We start from the raw sequence: 20,675 nt of genomic DNA on the forward strand, positions 1-20,675 counted from the left end.
GAAAAAGCCGATTGAAGGAAAAGAGTGCAACGCATGCCTGTGAAACCTAATGCCTTTGAGCTTTTAGCAATAATAGCATTTGAGCATCGATACATTCCAATTCCTTGGAAGCTGTTCGCCCTCCATGGTGATGAGTTTGTAGGACCATTTGCCAACCACCCCGAGGACGCGGTACGGTCCTTCCCAGTTCTGACCTAGCTTTCCTTAATTAGGATTTCGAGTATTCAAGGTGACTTTCCTTAGGACTAAGTCCCCGATTCCAAAATGTCGGAGATTAGTTCTCCTGTTGTAGTATCTTTCGATCCTCTATTTTTGTGTTGCTATTCGGACTAGCGAGGCTTCTCACTTTTCATCTAATAGTTCGAGAGCAGTAGTCATGGCCTCATTGTTAGAGCTCTCGGTGGCGTGTCGAAATTTGGCGGTAGGTTCTCCGACCTCGACTGGTGTCAAAGCCTCGACGCCATATACCAGGGAGAAAGGTGTTTCCCCTGTGCTTGATTTTGGGGTTGTTCGATATGCCCAGAGCACTTCGGGTAATATTTCTCTCCATCTTCCTTTTGCGCTTTCCAACTTTTTATTTAAGTTTTGAATGATGGTTTTGTTTGTGGACTCGGCTTGGCCGTTTTCACACGGGTGGTAGTGCGTTGATAGGATCCTTTTGATCTTGTGGTCCTCGAGGAACTGAGTCACTTTGCTCCCGATGAAGTGCTTCCCGTTATCACACGTTATTTCGGAAGGAATTCCGAATCGGCACATGATATGGTCCCAGATGAAATTAATGACTGCTTTTTCTCTTATTTTTTCGAATGTGCTTCAACCTATTTTGAGAAGTAGTCAGTCATAAATAAAATAAATCTAGCTTACACTGGCGCCGTTGGTAGAGGTCCGACGATGTCCATCCCCCACTTCATCAACGGCCACGACGACAGAACTGAATGTAGTTGTTCACTAGGTTGGTCGATCGTTGGGGCGAATCTCTGGCATTTGTCGCATTTGCGGACGAATTCTTTGGAGTCTTTATCCATTCTATCCCAGTAGTAGCCTGCCCTGATTATTTTTTGAACTAAGGAATCGGCACCGGAGTGATTTCCACAGGTGCCCTCATGGATTTCTCGGAGCACATAGTCTGTGTCTCCTGGCCCTAAACATACTACTAGGGGGCCATCAAAAGCTCTTCTGTAAAGAGTTCCGTTTTCGTCGAGCGAGAATCGGGCCGCTTTGGTTCGCAAGGCCCTCGATTCTTTTGGGTCTGCGGGTAGCTTCCCACTTTCCAAATAATCGATATATTTATTTCTGCAATCACATGTGAGGCTAGTGGAGTTGATCTCGGCATGGCCTTCCTCGATACTTGATTTGGATAGTTGAACAACAGATCCAGGGAGTATGTCATCTTCCTCGACAGACGACCCCAGGTTTGCGAGGGCGTGGGCTTCGTTGTTTTCCTCTCAAGGTATGTGAACCAGAGTCCATTCTTTGAAGTGGTGCAATTTGACTTGAATTTTGTCTAAGTATCTTTGCATCCTGTCTTCCCGAACCTCGAAGCTTCCATTTACCTGATTTACCGCCAGGAGGGAATCGCATTTTGCTTCAAAGACTTCAGCTCCTACGCCTTTGGCCAATTCTAGACCTGCAATCATAGCCTCATACTCGGCTTCATTGTTAGTTAACCTTGCGGTTTTTATAGATTGTCTAATCACGCTGCCCGTAGGTGGCTTTAGAACTATGCCGAGCACGGATCCTCTTACGTTCCAGGCGCCATCAGTGAACAGGGTCCATATCCCGGAAGATGTGCCCTTTTTTTAGCAAAAGTTCTTTCTCGACCTCGGGTACGAGGGAGGGAGTAAAGGCGGCTACAAAGTCTGCCAAAATTTGAGACTTGATAGTCGTTCGGGGCTGATACTCGATATCATTCTCCCGAGTTCGATGGCCCATTTGGCCAGTCGGCCCGATAATTCGGGTTTATGCAGTATGCTTCGAAGGGGATACGTTTTTAATGTAGACATGTGATTTTTGACCCTCCCAAGATTTTACATATTTTAGCATTTAATTATTTATTTTAGGCCTAATATCGATATTTCAATTAGTTTTGAATCTTTTACTTTATTTTATCAAAAAATAAAAATTACAAAAATATTTCTTCTTTTAAGTTGCTGTTAGTTTATATACCTTTCGTAAAACTAAAAAAAATAACAAAAAATAGTACCTTATTTTTATTTTAATATGATATTTGAAAAATACAAAAAAAAATACGTTTGTTTTAATGGTTAGTCTTATTTTAATAGTTATTTTATTTATGTAGGATTAATTAGTAAATAAGGTAGTATTTTAGTCTTGTTCACGGAGAAAGAATAAAAATTTGGGCTAAGCGACCCATTTTTAGGCCTAATTTTTGAACCTAGCCCATAACAACCCAAGCCCAATGCCCCTAAAACCCTAAAAAGAGACATAAAAAGGACAACCCTAGGGACCTATAAAACGACAAGACCTAACGCCTAAGGAGCTGACAGCCGCTGACACCCAAAGCCCCCCCCCCCCCCCCCCGATCGTTTCTTCTCTTCTTCTTCAAAGGATTAGCAGTTGACCAAGACCTATACACACAAGAAAATCCGCCTCTAATCACCCATCGAGAACCCCTATCCGTTCTGCTTCTTCTTCAACAAAACACCCACCCCTTCACCATTGATAAAACCAACAGTAGCTCCCTCACCTCATCTCACCTCGCCGCCCGTTTCCACCCAAACCCGCCGGAATAGACCACCTCCCACCCAAGAAGCAACCGCCGCTCCTCACTGCTCGCACAGATACACACCAACAGAAGCAAAAAACAGAGTGAGAAGGGGACAACCTGATTTTAATCCAACAAAAACAAACGGAGAAGTTTCTGCCTCTTCTCTTCGGTTTCAATTTCGATTTTAAGTTTCAAATTTATAGGGTCCATTTTGAAGTTCGTTCGGTGAGTTGTTCGAGGTTGAGCGCTGGAGACGTTCGAGGTCGTCGAGTCCCTGTTCCGGTTGTGGTCATTTTTCGATAAAGGGAGAGATATCTATGATGAAGATTGTTAGACATCCTTGCATAGTTCGGCTTCACGAGGTTTTAGCTAGCCAGACAAAAGTATATATCATTCAGGAGTTTGTCACTGGAGGAGAGCCTTTTGATAAAATTGTAAGATTCCTTCAGAATTTTCAATAAGGTTATTAAATCATTAAATCAATAACTCTTGTAGACTTGCTGTTAGATTTTCATTGTATATGATAATAACTTGATAGCTTTCTATTTGATAATGACTGGAAACGTATCTGTAAATGAGAATAGAGGTACGACTGAGGCACTATTGCAATTACTGTGCATGCCTATGACGAGCTTCTATGAATTGATACTCTTCATTTATCTGGATAAGTTGTAGCTCTGGGCCACGTTACTTTAATGGAGATTCTGGAAATAGATAATGTAGTGGTCAGCTGGTACACGTTCGCGTGACTTTGGCCAAATAATCTTAATAATAATAATAATATGTTATTAGTTATGTACACGTTCACGTGACGCGAGTACGTTTGTAATAAATGTATATTCGTAGAAAAGCCTATAGGCGCGTTTAAAATACAATTGTGATTGTGTACACGTTCGCGTGACATAATTACCATTCTAAAAACTAATTCGGAGTATGCGTTCGCGCAACTTCGACCAAACTTTTGCAATAACAATAAGTTTGTTATTAATATAGTCCTCTCTAATTAAATGTAGTTCGTTAGGCCGAGGTGCACCACCCATAATCGAATCCCTATGGCCCTCATGTTAATTTTATAACTTAGACATTAAGATGATATTCGTAGTTTGCTTTAGGCACCTTTAATCCACCATCGTGGTTGTGTACACATTCGCGTGACATAATTACGATTTTAAAAATAAAATCGGAGTATGAGTTCGCGCAACTTCGACTAAACTTTTTTTTAATAACAAAGCGTTATTAATTGTGGACACGTTCGCGTGACATGATTTTTGATGCACCAAACAAATGGGTACACGTACGCGTGACCTGTTTTAAGATAATTTCTTTATTAAAAGGCAAATGCACATAGGTTCTAAAATTGAGTAATAGAACAATTTGATTAAGCCAAGTATGATCAAAGCGACCGTGCTAAAACCACGGAACTTGAGAATGCCTAACACCTTCTCCCGGGTTAACAGAATTCCTTACCCGGATTTCTGTGTTCGCAGACCGTAAATAGAGTCAAACTTCGTCGATTCGGAATTTTAAACAGGTGACTTGGGACACCATAAATTATCCCAAGTGGCGACTCTGAAATTAATATAAATAATCCCATTTCGATTGTCACTTAAATTGGAAAAACTCCCTTATACTCCCTTTCGGGGGTAGTAAGAAGGAGGTGTGACAGCTTTGGCAACTCTGCTGGGGATAGGAACCCAAATATATTGCTTGGCTTTATTTATTGTTAATATTATTGTATATTTGTGAACCCAATGTGCTAATTGCCATTTATTTGCCATTTCAATATATTGCTTGAATGTTATTAAAATGCCTTCTTACGCCAACCTTCTGAGTCTTCTTAAATTTGGCGCACACATTCGCATGGCCCACTTTCTGTTAGAAGTCATACCAATTAAAACGGGGCATGGGTCAGCAACAAGGCCGGGCAGACTTTCGTGCTCCCGGTACGTTGCTCCCACCTCGGCTCGAGCTGTCCGCTCGGGTAAGCCCAGTCTAGAACACAATCCCAGGTTTAAACCTAGAAGAACATAACCTCATGCCGGATCCCTAGTAGGCACGTTTGTTTGCATCATGTGCATTTGACTTAGGGGACTCAACACAGGTGTTGGGTCCGTCTAGGACAGGTCTACCCAAAAATAAAAGACCATCCTGATGCATCATATGTGCTACATGTTGCATTTCTTCAAGGGTAAAAGGGTCATTTGGCGGACCAATGATGGCTGAGGTAAAAAAGAAAGAAAAGAGGGTGAAGTGTGAAAATGAAGCAAGTAGGACCCAGTTATGTTTTTCTTTCCCATTTTTTTTAAGAAAAAGACAAAAAAAAATTTTGAAAAATCCAAAAAGATTTTGCACTTTCCCATTATTTTTCGAAAAATAAAAGAAAACCCAAAAAGAGTTTACATGTTTCATCATTTTTCAAAAAAAAAAAGACAAAAAATATATTTTCTCTAAATTAGTTATTTTTTTTTAGATACTCGACCGTATCCAATCTGCCCGAACTACGCATACCCGATTCTCGTCTTTGCGGGATACGTAGGCAGCTCACATAGGGTCCGGTCTTCTTAGTTAAGTCTTAGGTTCTTGGCTTCGCGGGGTCTTAGCCAAATCTTGCACTTCTAGCTGCCTTTTGGCCACATAAGCCATTTTGCAAAACTAGCCTCAATCATATCTTGCATGTGTCCGATAGGAAGTTTTATTGTCTCACATAGAGTTTTAAGTCTTTATGTTGTCTTAATTTTCTCATACAGGTGTGGATCTACTTACCGGAGTTTGGGCATGACAGACGCCTTAGGGCCATCCAGTCAGGGTCGATCATTCAGGAGTTTGCTTAAGGAGATTTTTTTTATTATATTTTGAGTCTGTTGTTCTTTTTAATGTCGTCTTTTTCTTTCTAGTTTTGTACAGTAATGTCGAGTTTTTTTGTTATTATACTTTTTGTTTTGTATTTGAAAAAGTGTGTTATAAATCAAAAATTAAAAAAAAAAAGAGATTTTGTGTTTTTATATTTCCGTTCGAAGTTTTCTTTAGAATACTAATTCTAGAAATTAAAAAAAAAATTCAGTTGAGGTGGTTTTCCTTTAGGAAATTAATATCTAGAACTCAAAATGAAAAATTGCTTTTATATTTCTTTTAGTACATTAAGACTAAAAATTCCCCCCAAAAAAAAGAATTTTCTTTTAGTACCTCTTTAATGGTTTTCTTTTAAGATATTAATTCCAAAAATACAAAAAGATTTTCTTTTGAGGTTCTTCTTTCGGAAATTAACGAAAAAAAAATTCTTTCTATTTTCACTAGCACTTTAGGACATTGTACATAGAAGAAAAAAAAATAACATACTTTATCTTTTGTTTATCTTTAAAGTTTCTTCCTTAGGTAATCAAAAACTGAAATTCAAAAAATATTTTGTATCTTTTTCATTGGTTGTTTCGTAATCTTTCTTCAGGATATCAAATGAAAATTCAAAATATTTTTCTTTGGTATGTTCTTTGGATTTCCTTCCTAAAAAAAAAAGAAATCAAAAAAAAATATTTTTTCTCTTCTAGGATTGTTTTCCTTAATAATTTCCCATAGAGTATTTGTTTCAAAAAGAAAAAAAAGAGAAAAAATATGCCCGCTAAGCTTGAGTTAAAATATTTGCTTCTTTTATTTCCCTTTTCTCGTCAGAGTAATCAAAAAAAAAAAAGAATCAGTTTCTCTCTCCAAACAAACTACTCTCCATGGATCCTCAACCCTATGAACTTTCACCCTCAATTCCACCAAAACCCCCAGATAATTACTTAAACAACTCTACTCCAAACAATTCAAGGACTAAATCCTCATTCAAGGACATGCTTGTTGCCTCTGATCCAATGAGTTTTGCCCAAAACCTAGCACTGTCAGGCATGGATCTAACAAACATAGCCATAGAAGAGGAATCGTCCATGCAATTATCAAACAGTACTGCACGAGGCATCAAACAAATTGCTTTAACGGAAGATGATAGGCAGCGTATTTATGAGCCTTGGAAATGTTCAATCATTATTAAGTTAGTTGGAAAAAGAATGTTTCACCAATATTTAAACAAGAAAATCCAAGAACTTTGGCACCAAACAGAAGATCTTTCCCTTATTGATCTTGGAGAAGATTACTACATTATAAAATTTCGTAAAAAGAAAAATATGGAAAAGGCTATCAACCAAGGACCTTGGTTCATCAATGGACATTTCCTCTCAATAATTAAATGGAGACCAAACTTTATGGCTACAAAGGAAAGATTAACAACCTCAGCTGTATGGATTAGACTGCCCCATCTTCCAACGGAATTTTATGATTCAAAAATTTTAGAAAAAATTGGAAACGCCATTGGACGATTACTAAAAATCGATGTCTGTACATCAACCACTTTAAGAGGTCGTTATGCAAGAATTTGTGTAGAAATCCCATTGGATATTCCTGTACAACCCTTTCTTTACATTGGACTACACAAACAATACATTTACTATGAAGGGAAAGATTACTTATGCAAAAAATGTGGTAGATTTGGTCATACAATGGATCATTGTAGCTATATTCTAAAAACACCGGAAAATACAAATTCAGCTGATGACCAACCTACTCAACCAATGAAGAACATGGAGGAAGGATGGAAAACAGTTTCTTTTAGCAAAGGAAGGAAGCATATGGCAAAAAGTTCAAGACCAATTCTTACAAATCCAATCAATCATCCCAAAAGTCAAGGTATCTCGATAAATCTCTTCAATGCCAATACTGGTAAGTTCTTAAACAACCAACTACTTCATTATAAACCTAAAGAATCCCCAAGTGTTCACCCCCAAAAAAATCCATGATCATGTCTAAGTCTGATCAAACCTCTATGGCCAGGGAAAACCATTTTTCCATCTACAAGAAGAGCAAATGGTTTTGGAGGATACCATTGATCTTCCTCTTAATAATAAATTAAAAAATGTTAACCTTAATCCTTCAACACACTTGTCCTCACACTATGAGGAACCAGCCATGCTGGATTCAAACGTGGCAAAAATAATTAATAAAGAAAAGAATATGAAAAAACCTGCCATGCAAATTAACACTAAAACGGACAAAAATACCCCCCCTACTAATGATAACTCTACTAATCCTCTTAAGATACAAAAACAATTTTCTGGTGATAATCTCCTTTTAGACAAAATCCAAAACCAAAATATTTCCCTTGGATTTGATAATATATCCTGCCCTGGGCATGCAAGCCAAATGGCAAAAAATACCCAAGGCAATGGACAAATGTCCCATGCACTCGAAGAAGATCTTGTTAATACAACTATGAAGGATATCCATATAAACCAATATATTGGGCAACCAAAAGACTTGCAATCATCACCTACCTTTCCCCTAACGCCCAATCAATTGGCTACCGCCAGTAGCCTCGAACCCACGCCTAATTCCACTTCCATAAACTCTCAAACAACCTTTAAAAATGCCCAGACTTCCATCAACCCTAAGAAGGAGGAACAGATTGATCCAAATTCTACGACAACACAGACCAAACTCCATGGAGAGCATTCCACTCTTTCCACCACTAGAAAACCCTCAAATCATCTATGCACAACCACCACAGGCACAGGATTATCAACCTGCCTCGTGGATGGAACTAGGTCTAACGGGCCATGCAATCTTGTTCAATGTCATAATCAATGGACAGGAAGCCATTGTAATCCTTCACAATACTCAGTACCTAGCTCAGCTACTAACAGAGGGGATGAGGCTTGCTATGAACAATTACCTAAACCAAATGTAGTTAAACAATATCCTCCAACCTTTGATGCGCTCATTGAACCCACAAATGATGCATGCAATGATGCATCAATGGAACATGCCTCCACATTTCAACCCAATTCACCCTCAAAATGCTCCATTGGAGATGACCTTCTTCCCAACGGAGATGTACACTCATCTGAAACCTATTTTTCTGCCATGGGAGGTCCCAGTTCCTCAAAACCAACCTCACCCACCCATGCAGCAACATGCACCACCCCCTCAGGAACAAGAAAACCAAGTACCAGGTCCAGTAAAGGCAGCAATGGAGGAGGAGGAAGATCCTATCAACCTTGTCTTAGAGCGAGTCCTAGAGTTCTCAAGTCTAGACGGGATTAAGGTCTTACTCTTTAGGGAGATGCAAGAGAAGAGGCACGTATTCAGTTGCCTACTGGCACTCTACAAGTGCTCGATGGATATCAGACCCCCTCCCCCCCCCCCAGGACCCAACAGTGGGCAACAGAGCCATGATACTAGTGCCATCACTGAGAAGGAATCCTGTGTTTCCAGGAGGGATCAGAGAGAACGGGGAGCCAACCAACTTAACCCTTAATCAATCCATGAATCGTCCAACCAATATTATTATATGGAATATACGGGGTGGTAACAATGACAACGTCAAAAGGAATTTCAGGGAGATGGTTGATACTCATAGGCCCTGTCTAGTTATACTTCTTGAAACAAGAATGGACAATCATGCTGAATTACTCAATGACTTTGGTTTTACGGAGTTGATAGAAGTTCCAGCTGAAGGACAATCTGGTGGCATGGTGATGATGTGGAACCATGAGATTGTTAGTGTTCATAATGTTGTTCATAGGAACCAGGAAATACATGCAACAATTGAGGTTAGTCCTATTCGAAAGAAATGGCTTTTTTCTTCAATTTATGCTAGCACTAAGGTTAACAATAGGAACTTAATGTGGGATAACTTAGAACATATTAGCAAGGCCTATAAAGGTCCTTGGATTGTTGGAGGTGATTTCAATGATGTCATTGCTTCAAATGAGAAATTTGGTGGTAGACCTATCAATGACAGTAGGGCAAACTTCATTTGGTCCAAAATTAACTCATGTAATCTTCTAGATTTAGGCTATAAGGGGTGTAAGTATACTTGGTCCAACCTTAGACATAGAAGGAAGGGGCTCTTTATGGAACGTTTGGATAAAATTCTAGGTAATGAAGAATGGATTGAATTGTTCCCTAAAAGCTCAATAATTCACCTACCCAAAACACACTCGGACCATAACCCCCTTCTAATAGAATTAATTCCTAAAAATAGGATTCATCATAATGCTAAATTTAGATTAGAAACCTTCTGGTGCAAGCACCCTGATTTTCAAAATTTTGTTGATAAAAATTGGACAAAGACTGACTATTTGAAAGGCAGTCAAAATTTTCTAAATAATATTAAGCCTTGGAGGAATAGTACTTTTGGTAATATAATGGGAAAGAAAAGGAAACTTCTGGCTAGACTACAAGGGATCTAGAATTCCTCTAAGTATACCACTAGCTTCTTTCTTCAACAATTAGACAAAGACTTAACTAGGGAGTATAACGATATCCTAAAGATTGAGGAAGGCTATTTGAAACTAAGATAGAGGATTTCTTGGCTGAATGAGGGTGACACAAACTCAAAATTTTACCATATTATTGCTACTAATAGAAAAAGAAGAAAGAAAATAAATTTCTTTAAGGATGACAATGGTAGCTGGATCAATGACCATGCTCAAACTATGTCTCATGTTCTAAACTGCTTTGAAAATTCCTTCAAAACTGCTCACTCTTCTAATAAGTGGGAAAACCCTTTAGGTTGCACCTCCTTAAAATAAAAAATTGACCTTATATCCTTAGATGCCCCCTTATTAGATAGTGAAATTAAAAGGGCTTTATTTTTTTTCAAACCCTTTAAAGCCCCCGGACCGGATGGCCTACATCCTTTTTTCTTCCAGAAATATTGGAAAATTGTAGGTCAATCGGTAACAAAGCTTTGTCACAGCATTTCTAATACTCAAACTGTCTCAAGTGAGATCAACAGGACCTACCTATGCCTTATTCCTAAAATTCCTAATGCCAATAATTTTAAAAAATTTCGACCAATTGGTCTTTGTAACACTGTCTATAAAATTATTACAAAAATCCTTTCCAATAGACTAAAGCCCTACCTAGATCTCCTAGTAAGCCCCTTTCAAGCTAGCTTCATGAAGAATAGAAGAGCTGCTGATAATGCAGTTATAATTCAGGAAATAATTTCTAAGTTCAATAAAATGAAAGGAAAACAAGGTCATATGGTGCTAAAAATCGACCTAGAAAAAGCTTTCGATCGATTAGAATGGTCATTTGTCCATTACACCTTGAATTTCTTTAATTTTGCTCCTAAATTTTGTAAGATTTTACTTAGTTTCATCTCAACCAGTAGCATAATTGTTTTAGTAAATGGTTCTGCCACTAAATACTTTGAGCCTAGTCGTGGCATCAGGCAAGGTGACCCCATCTCGCCCTACATTTTTATACTTTGCCTTGAAATGCTGACTAGATACATCAACCACCAAGTTGACACTAGGAATTGGGATCCAATCACCTTAGGAAAAAACTATCCTAGCTTCTCACATCTCTTTTTTGCCGACGACCTTACCCTAATGGCCAAGGTCAACAACAAATCTTGTCATGCCATAAAAAATGGACTTGACCTTTTTTGTAACCTTTCCGGGCAATGCATCAACAACATTAAATCAAAAATACTCTTTTCAAAGAATTGCATCCCCACCCTCATTAGTTCCACCTCTAATGCACTAAGCATAAAGAGTTGTAACCAATTTGGTACCTACTTAGGATTTTCAATTCTTAGCAATTGTCCTAGACCAAGGGACTTTCGATTCATTATTGATAAAATGAGGTCTAGGTTAGCTTCATGGAAATTAAAATACTTTAACCTGGCAGGTAGAACTACCTTAGCTAACTCTTGCCTTAATTCAATTCCCAATCACTATATGCAATACTCCCTCCTACTAAAGAATACTCTCAATAGGATTGACAAAACTTAGAGGGACTTTATATGGGGCAGCACTTTTGAAAAAAGGAAAATTCACCTCATTAGTTGGTCTACGATGTGTCAACCAAAAAAAAAATGGTGGATTAGGCATTCACTCGGCCCAATCAAAGAACTTATGTAACACTAGCATCTCTCTCATGGAGACTTCTAACCAATCCCTTAACTCCTTGGGCACGCTTTATTATCCACACTTATTGTCTAAATAAGAACACTAGCAAAAACTCCTTTATTTGGAAAAGTATCCAAAAGGGATGGGAGATATGTTCAAAAGGCATTACGTGGTCCCCTCACTATTATACCAATATGAACATTTGGGATTCTAATTGGATTAGCAATATGGGTGTCACTCCCCAAAACCGAGGGGCGCGACCGGCACTCGACCGGGTAGCCCCAGTCGAGCGGACCTGGGGTGCCTTTCCTATCCCACGTGTTACCCCGTGTTTTCATTACTCATTAATCAAAGGAAATAGCCATTTATAATTAAAACACCTTTTTATGAAATATACATAACATACATGGTTACTTAGCGTGGTTTACACCTTACATCGCCCAACATACAAAATACATATTACATAAGTTCACAACCCACATTTCCTGTCTACGGAGCCTCTAAGGATGCAAAAGGATGATACAATACTTGCCGGTAACGAGGCTCCGGCTATACCTTACACAAATACCCAAAACAAGACTCCAAAATAAAAGCGGCATGAGCCACGTAGGGCCCCGGGAGCAAAGGGGCTCACCAATTCCGCTGACGGGAAGTGAAGGAGTGCTACGGTCGGTGTACTGGAGCACCTGCTATAGATCCACCTACAATTATAACACGAATGTAGCGCCCCCGGCAAAAGGGACGTCAATACATTTGTATTGTACTGGTATGTATGAACAAACTTTGCCCCAAGTAAACTCAAACAATACACAAGTAACGAGCAGGGATAGAATCAACAATCAAATACACATGAAAGGAACAATAAAGCCAAACAAGTTTCACAATCTCTCTTTTTCCCCTTTCAACATTATCACATCAATGATTTCAATAGTGATTTTGATCACTTTTTCCACCCTTATTACCTCGGCCACCCTTATCACCACAACCCACACCTTATTACTTCGTGTTGCGGCGCGCAACCCGATCCCACCGGACAAATCACATTTCACCTTATCACCACAACCCACACCTTATTACTTCGTGTTGCGGCGCGCAACCCGATCCCAACGAACAATCACAATTCACAAACAACAACAACAATCAAAAATTCACAAAGAATTTCCATAACTATCAATACCATTTCCATCAAATACAACAGCTCATATGCATTTTAAGTCACAACGATAATTGCCCACGACAAGCCATATATGTTATTACCACAGTTGTTTCAATTGCATCAATTACGATTTCTTTCCATCATTAGTTACACAGCTCTTACCACATAAACACATTCACACACACACACACATTTGGTTTGTTGCCATTCACTTGCACCATTATATCAGGAGACTTAACCAAGAACACTCAAGGCATAGCAATCACAAGAATACACAAATAGTTCACATAGGCATCACATACCAAGTATTCGTACGCCAAACAAAGTGACTTTACAAAGGTCAAGGTTAGCCATACATACCTGGAGCTGAATTTCCTTTTTAACTTCTACTTTCAATTCACCAAACAGTCTAGCAAAGTCAATCTAGTTCACAAGTTAACACATATATCTTAGAATTTAAGCTCACAATTACTACCCAAACTTATTTAGTTTATCAACCCTTCTTTTACAATTCTTTACTCCTACCCAATACTTCTTACTAGATTTTTGGTTTTAAAGGACATGCATGTGTATTTCAACTTTGTTTTAAAGAATGAATGCATGAGAATCCCCCTTTTGTTTAAATTTGAAAACCAATGAAAAAGGGTTGGGGATTTTACCTGCAAGAACAGAAGTAAAGACAATTACTTGAAATTTCCCGGGCCTGGGTGACTTTGAAAATCAAATTGGTGAAGATGAACTTTCTCTCTCAAGAACCCTCTCTTCCCTCTCTCTTATTTTGTTCCGAAAGTATGTTAAAATGAGGGATTGGGGGGTTTTATTAAAAGGCGGTCGTGTTTAAAATTTAGAAAAAAATAGGAGCCCGAGTCAGGTTTGCGGTCGCACTTTGCGATCGCAGAGTGGAAATGCGGTCCGCATAATGGACCGCAAAAGTGCTCCAAAACTCTGAACATTCTGTTTGGGTTTGCGGCAGAAATGCGGTCCGCATACACGATTTGCGGTCGCATAATGCACCGCATTTTTTACCTCAAATTTGACTGGCACTTGGATCATTTTGCGATAGAAATGCGGTCCGTATATCAGTTATGCGATCGCATAATGGAACGCATTTTGACATCAATTTTAACCAAACCACTGACTCAATCTGCGGCAGAAATGCGGTCCGCATACTTGATTTGCGACCGCATTCTAGACCGCAAAATAGCACTTTTCTAGAAAACTTTGATTCTTTGATTTTTGAATGCTTAGATCAGTACAAAGGGTCCGGACCGCGGCGAGATTCCTAGCACATATCCGGGACTTAACACTACGAGCTACTAGGTTTTAAGCACAAATTTTTACGGGGCCTTACAATGGGTACCCTTAGAAGGAAGGTAGCGGGTCCTTTATCTGTAGCAGATCACTCAATTAAGTTAAGAGATATTTGGGACAAAAAGTAGTGGTATTTTGATAAGCTAAGTATAGACCTCCCTACCAATATAAAAAACGATATCCTTAATACAAAAATTCGCAAGAATGGCCATAACAAGGATTTTTCACTTCTAAGTCCTGTTATGCTTTAATAGAAACTCCCTCACCAAACGAACAGGACTTCTCCCGGATCTGGAACTTTAATTGCCCAAATAATGTGAAATTCTTCCTATGGCAATGCCTCCATAATAGACTCCCATGCAGGAAATATCTCTCACATATTGGCATGAGTATAGACCCCTTGTGCCCTATTTGCAAATCCCAAAAAGAAGAGACTATAAGTCATATCTTTCTACATTGTCAAGAAGTCAAACTCTTTTGGGAACAGTTAGGGTGTTTTCATTTTGATAATAATTCTAATAGGCACTGGCTTCTACAAATACAAAGACTAGTTGTCAATCTGCCGAACAATATCCCAAACTGGAACTTCGTATTTCCATTTGCCATTTGGTAAATTTGGATCAATAGAAATAATAACAATCACAATAACACAAATTTTCCTATCAACATTAATCATGTCATCCAAAAAGAAACTGAATTTCTCTTCTTAACTGAAAAATCCCCTAACACTTGTACAAAATTTCCTATCCCTATTAAATGGAGCATACCACCTAGAGGATGGTTTAAACTTAATATTGATGCTAGTTTCAAAAATCACAATGAGAATGCTGGCATTGGAGGGATAATCAGAGATACCCATGGGAATTGGTTGGTTGGATTTGCTAAAACTACCAAGGCTTCCGGATCATTACATGCACAATTAAAGGCACTCAAGGAGGGATTAAANCTATAAAGGTCCTTGGATTGTTGGAGGTGATTTCAATGATGTCATTGCTTCAAATGAGAAATTTGGTGGTAGGCCTATCAAAGGCAGTAGGGCAAACTTCATTTGGTCCAAAATTAACTCTTGTAATCTTCTAGATTTAGGTTATAAGGGGTGTAAGTATACTTGGTCCAACCTTAGACATTGAAGGAAGGGGCTCATTATGGAACGTTTGGATAAAATTCTAGGTAATGAAGAATGGATTGAATTGTTCCCTAAAAGCTCAATAATTCACCTACCCAAAACACACTCAGACCATGACCCCCTTCTAATAGAATTAATTCCTAAAAATAGGATTCATCATAATGCTCCATTTAGATTAGAAACCTTCTGGTGCAAGCACCCTGATTTTCAAAATTTTGTTGATAAAAATTGGACAAAGACTGACTATTTGAAAGGCAGTCAAAATTTTCTAAATAATACTAAGCCTTGGAGGAATAGTACTTTTGGTAATATAATGGGGAAAAAAAGGAAACTTCTGGCTAGACTACAAGGAATCCAGAATTCCTCTAAATATACCACTAGCTCCTTTCTTCAACAATTAGACAAAGACTTAACTAGGGAGTATAACGATATCCTAAAGATTGAGGAAGACTATTGGAAACTAAGATCAAGGATTTCTTGGCTGAATGAGGGTGACACAAACTCAAAAATTTTCCATATTATTGCTACTAATAGAAAAAGAAGAAATAAAATAAATTTCTTTAAGGATGACAATGGTAGCTGGATCAATGACCATGCTCAAACTATGTCTTATGTTCTAAACTACTTTGAAAATTCCTTCAAAACGGCTCACTCTTCTACTAAGTGGGAAAACCCTTTAGGTTGCACCTCCTTAAAACAAAAAATTGACCTTATATCCTTAGATGCCCCCTTATTAGATAGTGAAATTAAAAGGGCTTTATTTTCTTTCAAACCCTTAAAGCCCCCGGACCGGATGGCCTACATCCTTTTTTCTTCCAAAAATATTGGAAAATTGTAGGTCAATCGGTAACAAAGCTTTGTCACAGCATTTTTAATATTCAAACTGTCCCAAGTGAGATCAACAGGACCTACCTATGCCTTATTCCTAAAATTCCTAATGCCGAAAATGTTAAAAATATTCGATCAATTGGTCTTTGTAACACTGTCTATAAAATTATTACAAAAATCCTTTCCAATAGACTAAAGCCCTACCTAGATCTCCTAATAAGCCCCTTTCAAGCTAGCTTCATGAAGAATAGACGAGCTGCTGATAATGCAGTTATAATTCAGAAAATAATTTCTAAGTTTAATAAAATGAAAGGAAAACAAGGTCATATGGTGCTAAAAATCGACCTAAAAAAAGCTTTCGATCGATTAGAATGGTCATTTGTCCATTACACCTTGAATTTCTTTAATTTTCCTCCTAAATTTTGTAAGCTTTTACTTAGTTGCATCTCAACCAGTAGCATAGCTGTTTTAGTAAATGGTTCTGCCACTAAATACTTTGAGCCTAGTCGTGGTATCAGGCAAGGTGACCCCATCTCGCCCTACATTTTTATACTTTGCCTTGAAATGCTGACTAGATACATCAACCACCAAGTTGACACTAGGAATTGGGATCCAATCATCTTAGGGAAAAACTGTCCTAGCTTCTCACATCTCTTTTCTGCCGACGACCTTACCCTAATGGCCAAGGTCAACAACAAATCTTTCCATGCCATAAAAAATGGACTTGACCTTTTTTGTTACCTTTCCGGGCAATGCATCAACAACATCAAATCAAAAATACTCTTTTCAAAGAATTGCACCCCTACCCTCATTAGTTCCACCTCTAATGCACTGGGCATAAAGAGTTGTAACCAATTTGGTACCTACTTAAGATTTCCAATTCTTAGCAGTTGTCCTAGACCAAGGGACTTTCAATTCATTGTTGATAAAATGAGGTCTACGTTAGCTTCATGGAAATTAAAATACTTTAACCTGGCAGGTAGAACTACCTTAGCTAACTCTTGCCTTAATTCAATTTTCAATCACTATATGCAATACTCCCTCCTAACAAAGAATACTCTCAATAGGATTGACAAAACTCAGAGGGACTTTATATGGGACAACACTTTTGGAAAAAGGAAAATTCACCTCATTAGTTGGTCTACGATGTGTCAACCAAAAGAAAATGGTGGATTAGGCATTCACTCGGCCCAATCAAAGAACTTATGTACACTAGCATCTCTCTCATGGAGACTTCTAACCAATCCCTTAACTCCTTGGGCACGTTTTATTATCCACACCTATTGTCTAAATAAGAACACTAACAAAAACTCCTATATTTGGAAAAGTATCCAAAAGGGATGGGAGATATGTTCAAAAGGCATTACTTGGTCCCCTCACTATTATACCAATATGAACATTTGGGATTCTAATTGGATTAGCAATATGGGTACCCTTAGAAGGGAGGTCGTGGGTCCTTTATCTGTAGCAGATCACTGAATTAAGTTAAGAGATATTTGGGACAAAAAGCAATGATATTTTGATAAGCTAAGTATAGACCTCCCTACCAATATAAAAAACAATATCCTTAATACAAAAGTTCGCAAGAATGGCCCTAACAATGATATCCCCATTTGGTCCCTAACCACAAAAGGATTTTTCACTTCTAAGTCCTGTTATGCTTTAATAGAAACTCCCTCACCAAACGAACAGGACTTCTCCTGGATCTGGAACCTTAATTGCCCAAATAAGGTGAAATTCTTCCTATGGCAGTGCCTCAATAATAGACACCTATGCAGGAAATATCTCTCACATATTGGCATGAATATAGACTCCTTGTGCCCTATTTGCAAATCCCAAAAAGAAGAGACTATAAGTCATATCTTTTTACATTGTCAAGCAGTCAAACTCTTTGGGAATAGTTAGGGTGTTTTCATTTTGATAATAATTCTAATAGGCACTAGCTTCTACAAATACAAAGCCTAGTTGTCAATCTGCCCAACAATATCCCAAACTGGATCTTCGTATTTCCATTTGCCATTTGGCAAATTTGGATCAATAGAAATAATAACAATCACAATAACACAAATTTTTCTATCAGCATTAATCATGTCATCCAAAAAGCAACTAAATTTCTCTTCTTAACTGAAAAATCCCCTAACACTTGTACAAAATTTCCTATCCCTATTAAATGGAGCATACCACCTAGAGGATGGTTTAAACTTAATATTGATGCTAGTTTCAAAAATCACAATGAGAATGCTGGCATTGGAGGGATAATCAGAGATACCCATGGGAATTGGTTGCTTGGATTTGCTAAAACTACCAAGGCTTCCGGATCATTACATGCAGAATTAAAGGCACTCAAGGAGGGATTAAAAACAGCACAAGAATGGGGCATGTTTCCACTGGAGATAGAAACGGACTCCACGGAGGTCATTCATTCCATTCATCAAGGGAACAAACTTTATAATAACACTATTGTTCAATGCAGGTTGTCCATGCTCCAACAGAAGGTTATCCTCCAGCACACGTTCAGGCAAGGGAATAGGATTGCGCACAATTTGGCAAAGAAGGCAAGGCAGAATTTTACACATTCCTAGCACATATCCGGAACTTAACACTACGAGCTACTAGGTTTTGAGCACAAATTTTTACGGGGCCTTACATCCTCCCCCACTTAAAATCATTCGTCCTCGAATGAGGATCTTGAAAATCAGTTGGTTTTGAAAAACATGATCTGCAAACTCCCAATTTTCACTAACTCCCATATTTTTAGAAAAATTTTGCCAGAGTTTTCTTTGTAATTAGGCTTATCTACCTATCAGAGAGCCCCCGAAACATATTTCCAAGCACCATTACACAATTCCAATTATCCCTACAGCTGGTATACAATTCATTGCCTCAACAATTTGCACATATTCAATCACTTGTTACATTTTGCACATAAATTAGTCACTTCAATGAGTCCCATACAATTTAACCACTTCAACATACTATATGCATTTCAATTTATCATTACCAATCTATACTACCATTAACCATCCACTTATCACAAAAACTTTCATTTATCAAAAGGGGTTGCACATGACTCAAATAATCACAGCACTTACAATTCTTACACAACTTGAGGAGTTACAATAGTAAAGCATTTAGAAGGAAAAGATGGGGTGTCTTTGCACCAATTNTGCTTTTGCACCAATTTGGATACAATATCAGTTTGTTTAGAGATAAAGTTCGCACGATTACTACTAAACTTATTCGAACAGGTGGGGGTATTTTTCCTTCATTTCATTTTCCGCTTCCCATGTGGCTTCCTCAACTCGCTGACTTCGCCATAATACTTTAACTGAAGCAACTTCCTTATTTCTAAATTTACGGACTTGCCTATCAAGAATAGCAACCGGAACTTCTTCATACGACAACTCTTCATTAACCTCGATAGTCTCAACTGGCACGATGGTTGATGGATCTCCAACCACTTTCTTTAACATAGACACATGGAACACTGGGTGCACTAATGACATTTCATGAGGCAATTCCAGCCTATAAGCCACCTGCCCTATCCTTTGAGCGATCCGATACGGCCCGACATACCTAGGACTCAACTTCCCTTTCTTCCTGAATCGCATGACTCCCTTCATAGGGGATACCCTCAAGAACACCCAATCATCAACTTGAAATTCTAATTCTCTTCGACGAACGTCCGCATAGGATTTCTGGCGACTCCGAGCAGTTTTCATCCCTTCCTGAATGACTTTAACTTTCTCCATAGCCTGGTGCACGAGATCTGGCCCTATCAATTCTGCTTCACCCACTTCAAACCATCCAATCGGAGACCTACACCTCCTTCCGTACAATGCCTCAAATGGGGCCATCTGAATGCTAGCATGAAAGCTGTTATTGTAAGCAAACTCTATAAGTGGCAAGTGATCATCCCAATTACCTTTGAAATCCAAGACACACGCCCGCAACATATCTTCAAGCTTTTGAATAGTCCGCTCTACTTGACCGTCAGTCTGTGGATGGAAAGCCGTGTTGAGATTCACCTGAGTACCCAAACCTTGTTGAAACTTCTTCGAAAAATTGGCTGTGAACTGGGCCCCTCGATCTGAGATAATAGAAAGTGGAGTGCCATGAAGCCTTACTATTTCCTTGATGTACAACTTAGCATAGTGTTCTGCAGTATCGGTGGACTTGACTGGCAAGAAGTGAGCTGATTTGGTGAATCGATCCACTATTACCCAAATTGAGTTGAATTTGCGCTGGGTGCGAGGTAACCCTACCACGAAATCCATGTTGATCATCTCCCATTTCCACATTGGTATTTCCATAAGATGAGTTAACCCACCGGGCCGCTGATGCTCAGGTTTTACTTGCTGACAATTCAGACATTTAGATACAAAGTCCGCCACACCTCTCTTCATACCGTTCCACCAATAAATTTCCTTGAGATCATGATACATCTTCGTAGAACCTGGGTGCACAGAATACCTGGAATTATGAGCCTCCGCCATTACCCTCTCCCGAAGCTTATCCACATCCGGAACACATAGCCTACCTTGACATCGCAATACACTATCCTAATCGCCGAGT

At 38.7% G+C, this 20,675-nt stretch overlaps 1 protein-coding gene across 1 annotated transcript; it reads left to right on the forward strand.

Annotated features, from left to right (window-relative positions):
- The first annotated feature begins 6,444 nt into the window (after positions 1-6,444).
- Positions 6,445-7,644, forward strand: LOC109205430. The gene is made up of 2 exons (XM_019368140.1): positions 6,445-7,477; positions 7,589-7,644. Exons 1-2 carry the CDS (start codon positions 6,445-6,447, stop codon positions 7,642-7,644), a joined length of 1,089 nt encoding a protein of 362 aa, XP_019223685.1.
- The last annotated feature ends 13,031 nt before the right edge of the window (positions 7,645-20,675 follow it).

This window comes from Nicotiana attenuata, unplaced genomic scaffold (genome assembly GCF_001879085.1).
Source record: "Nicotiana attenuata strain UT unplaced genomic scaffold, NIATTr2, whole genome shotgun sequence".
NCBI classification, from domain to species: domain Eukaryota; kingdom Viridiplantae; phylum Streptophyta; class Magnoliopsida; order Solanales; family Solanaceae; genus Nicotiana; species Nicotiana attenuata.

Bases quoted from the DNA above. Each gene is read 5' to 3' on its own strand.
- LOC109205430 (XM_019368140.1), top strand. From the start codon at position 6,445: ATGGATCCTCAACCCTATGAACTTTCACCCTCAATTCCACCAAAACCC. The intron at 7,478-7,588 runs GTAAGTTCTTAA...CTCTATGGCCAG, and splicing joins TCTCTTCAATGCCAATACTG to GGAAAACCATTTTTCCATCT.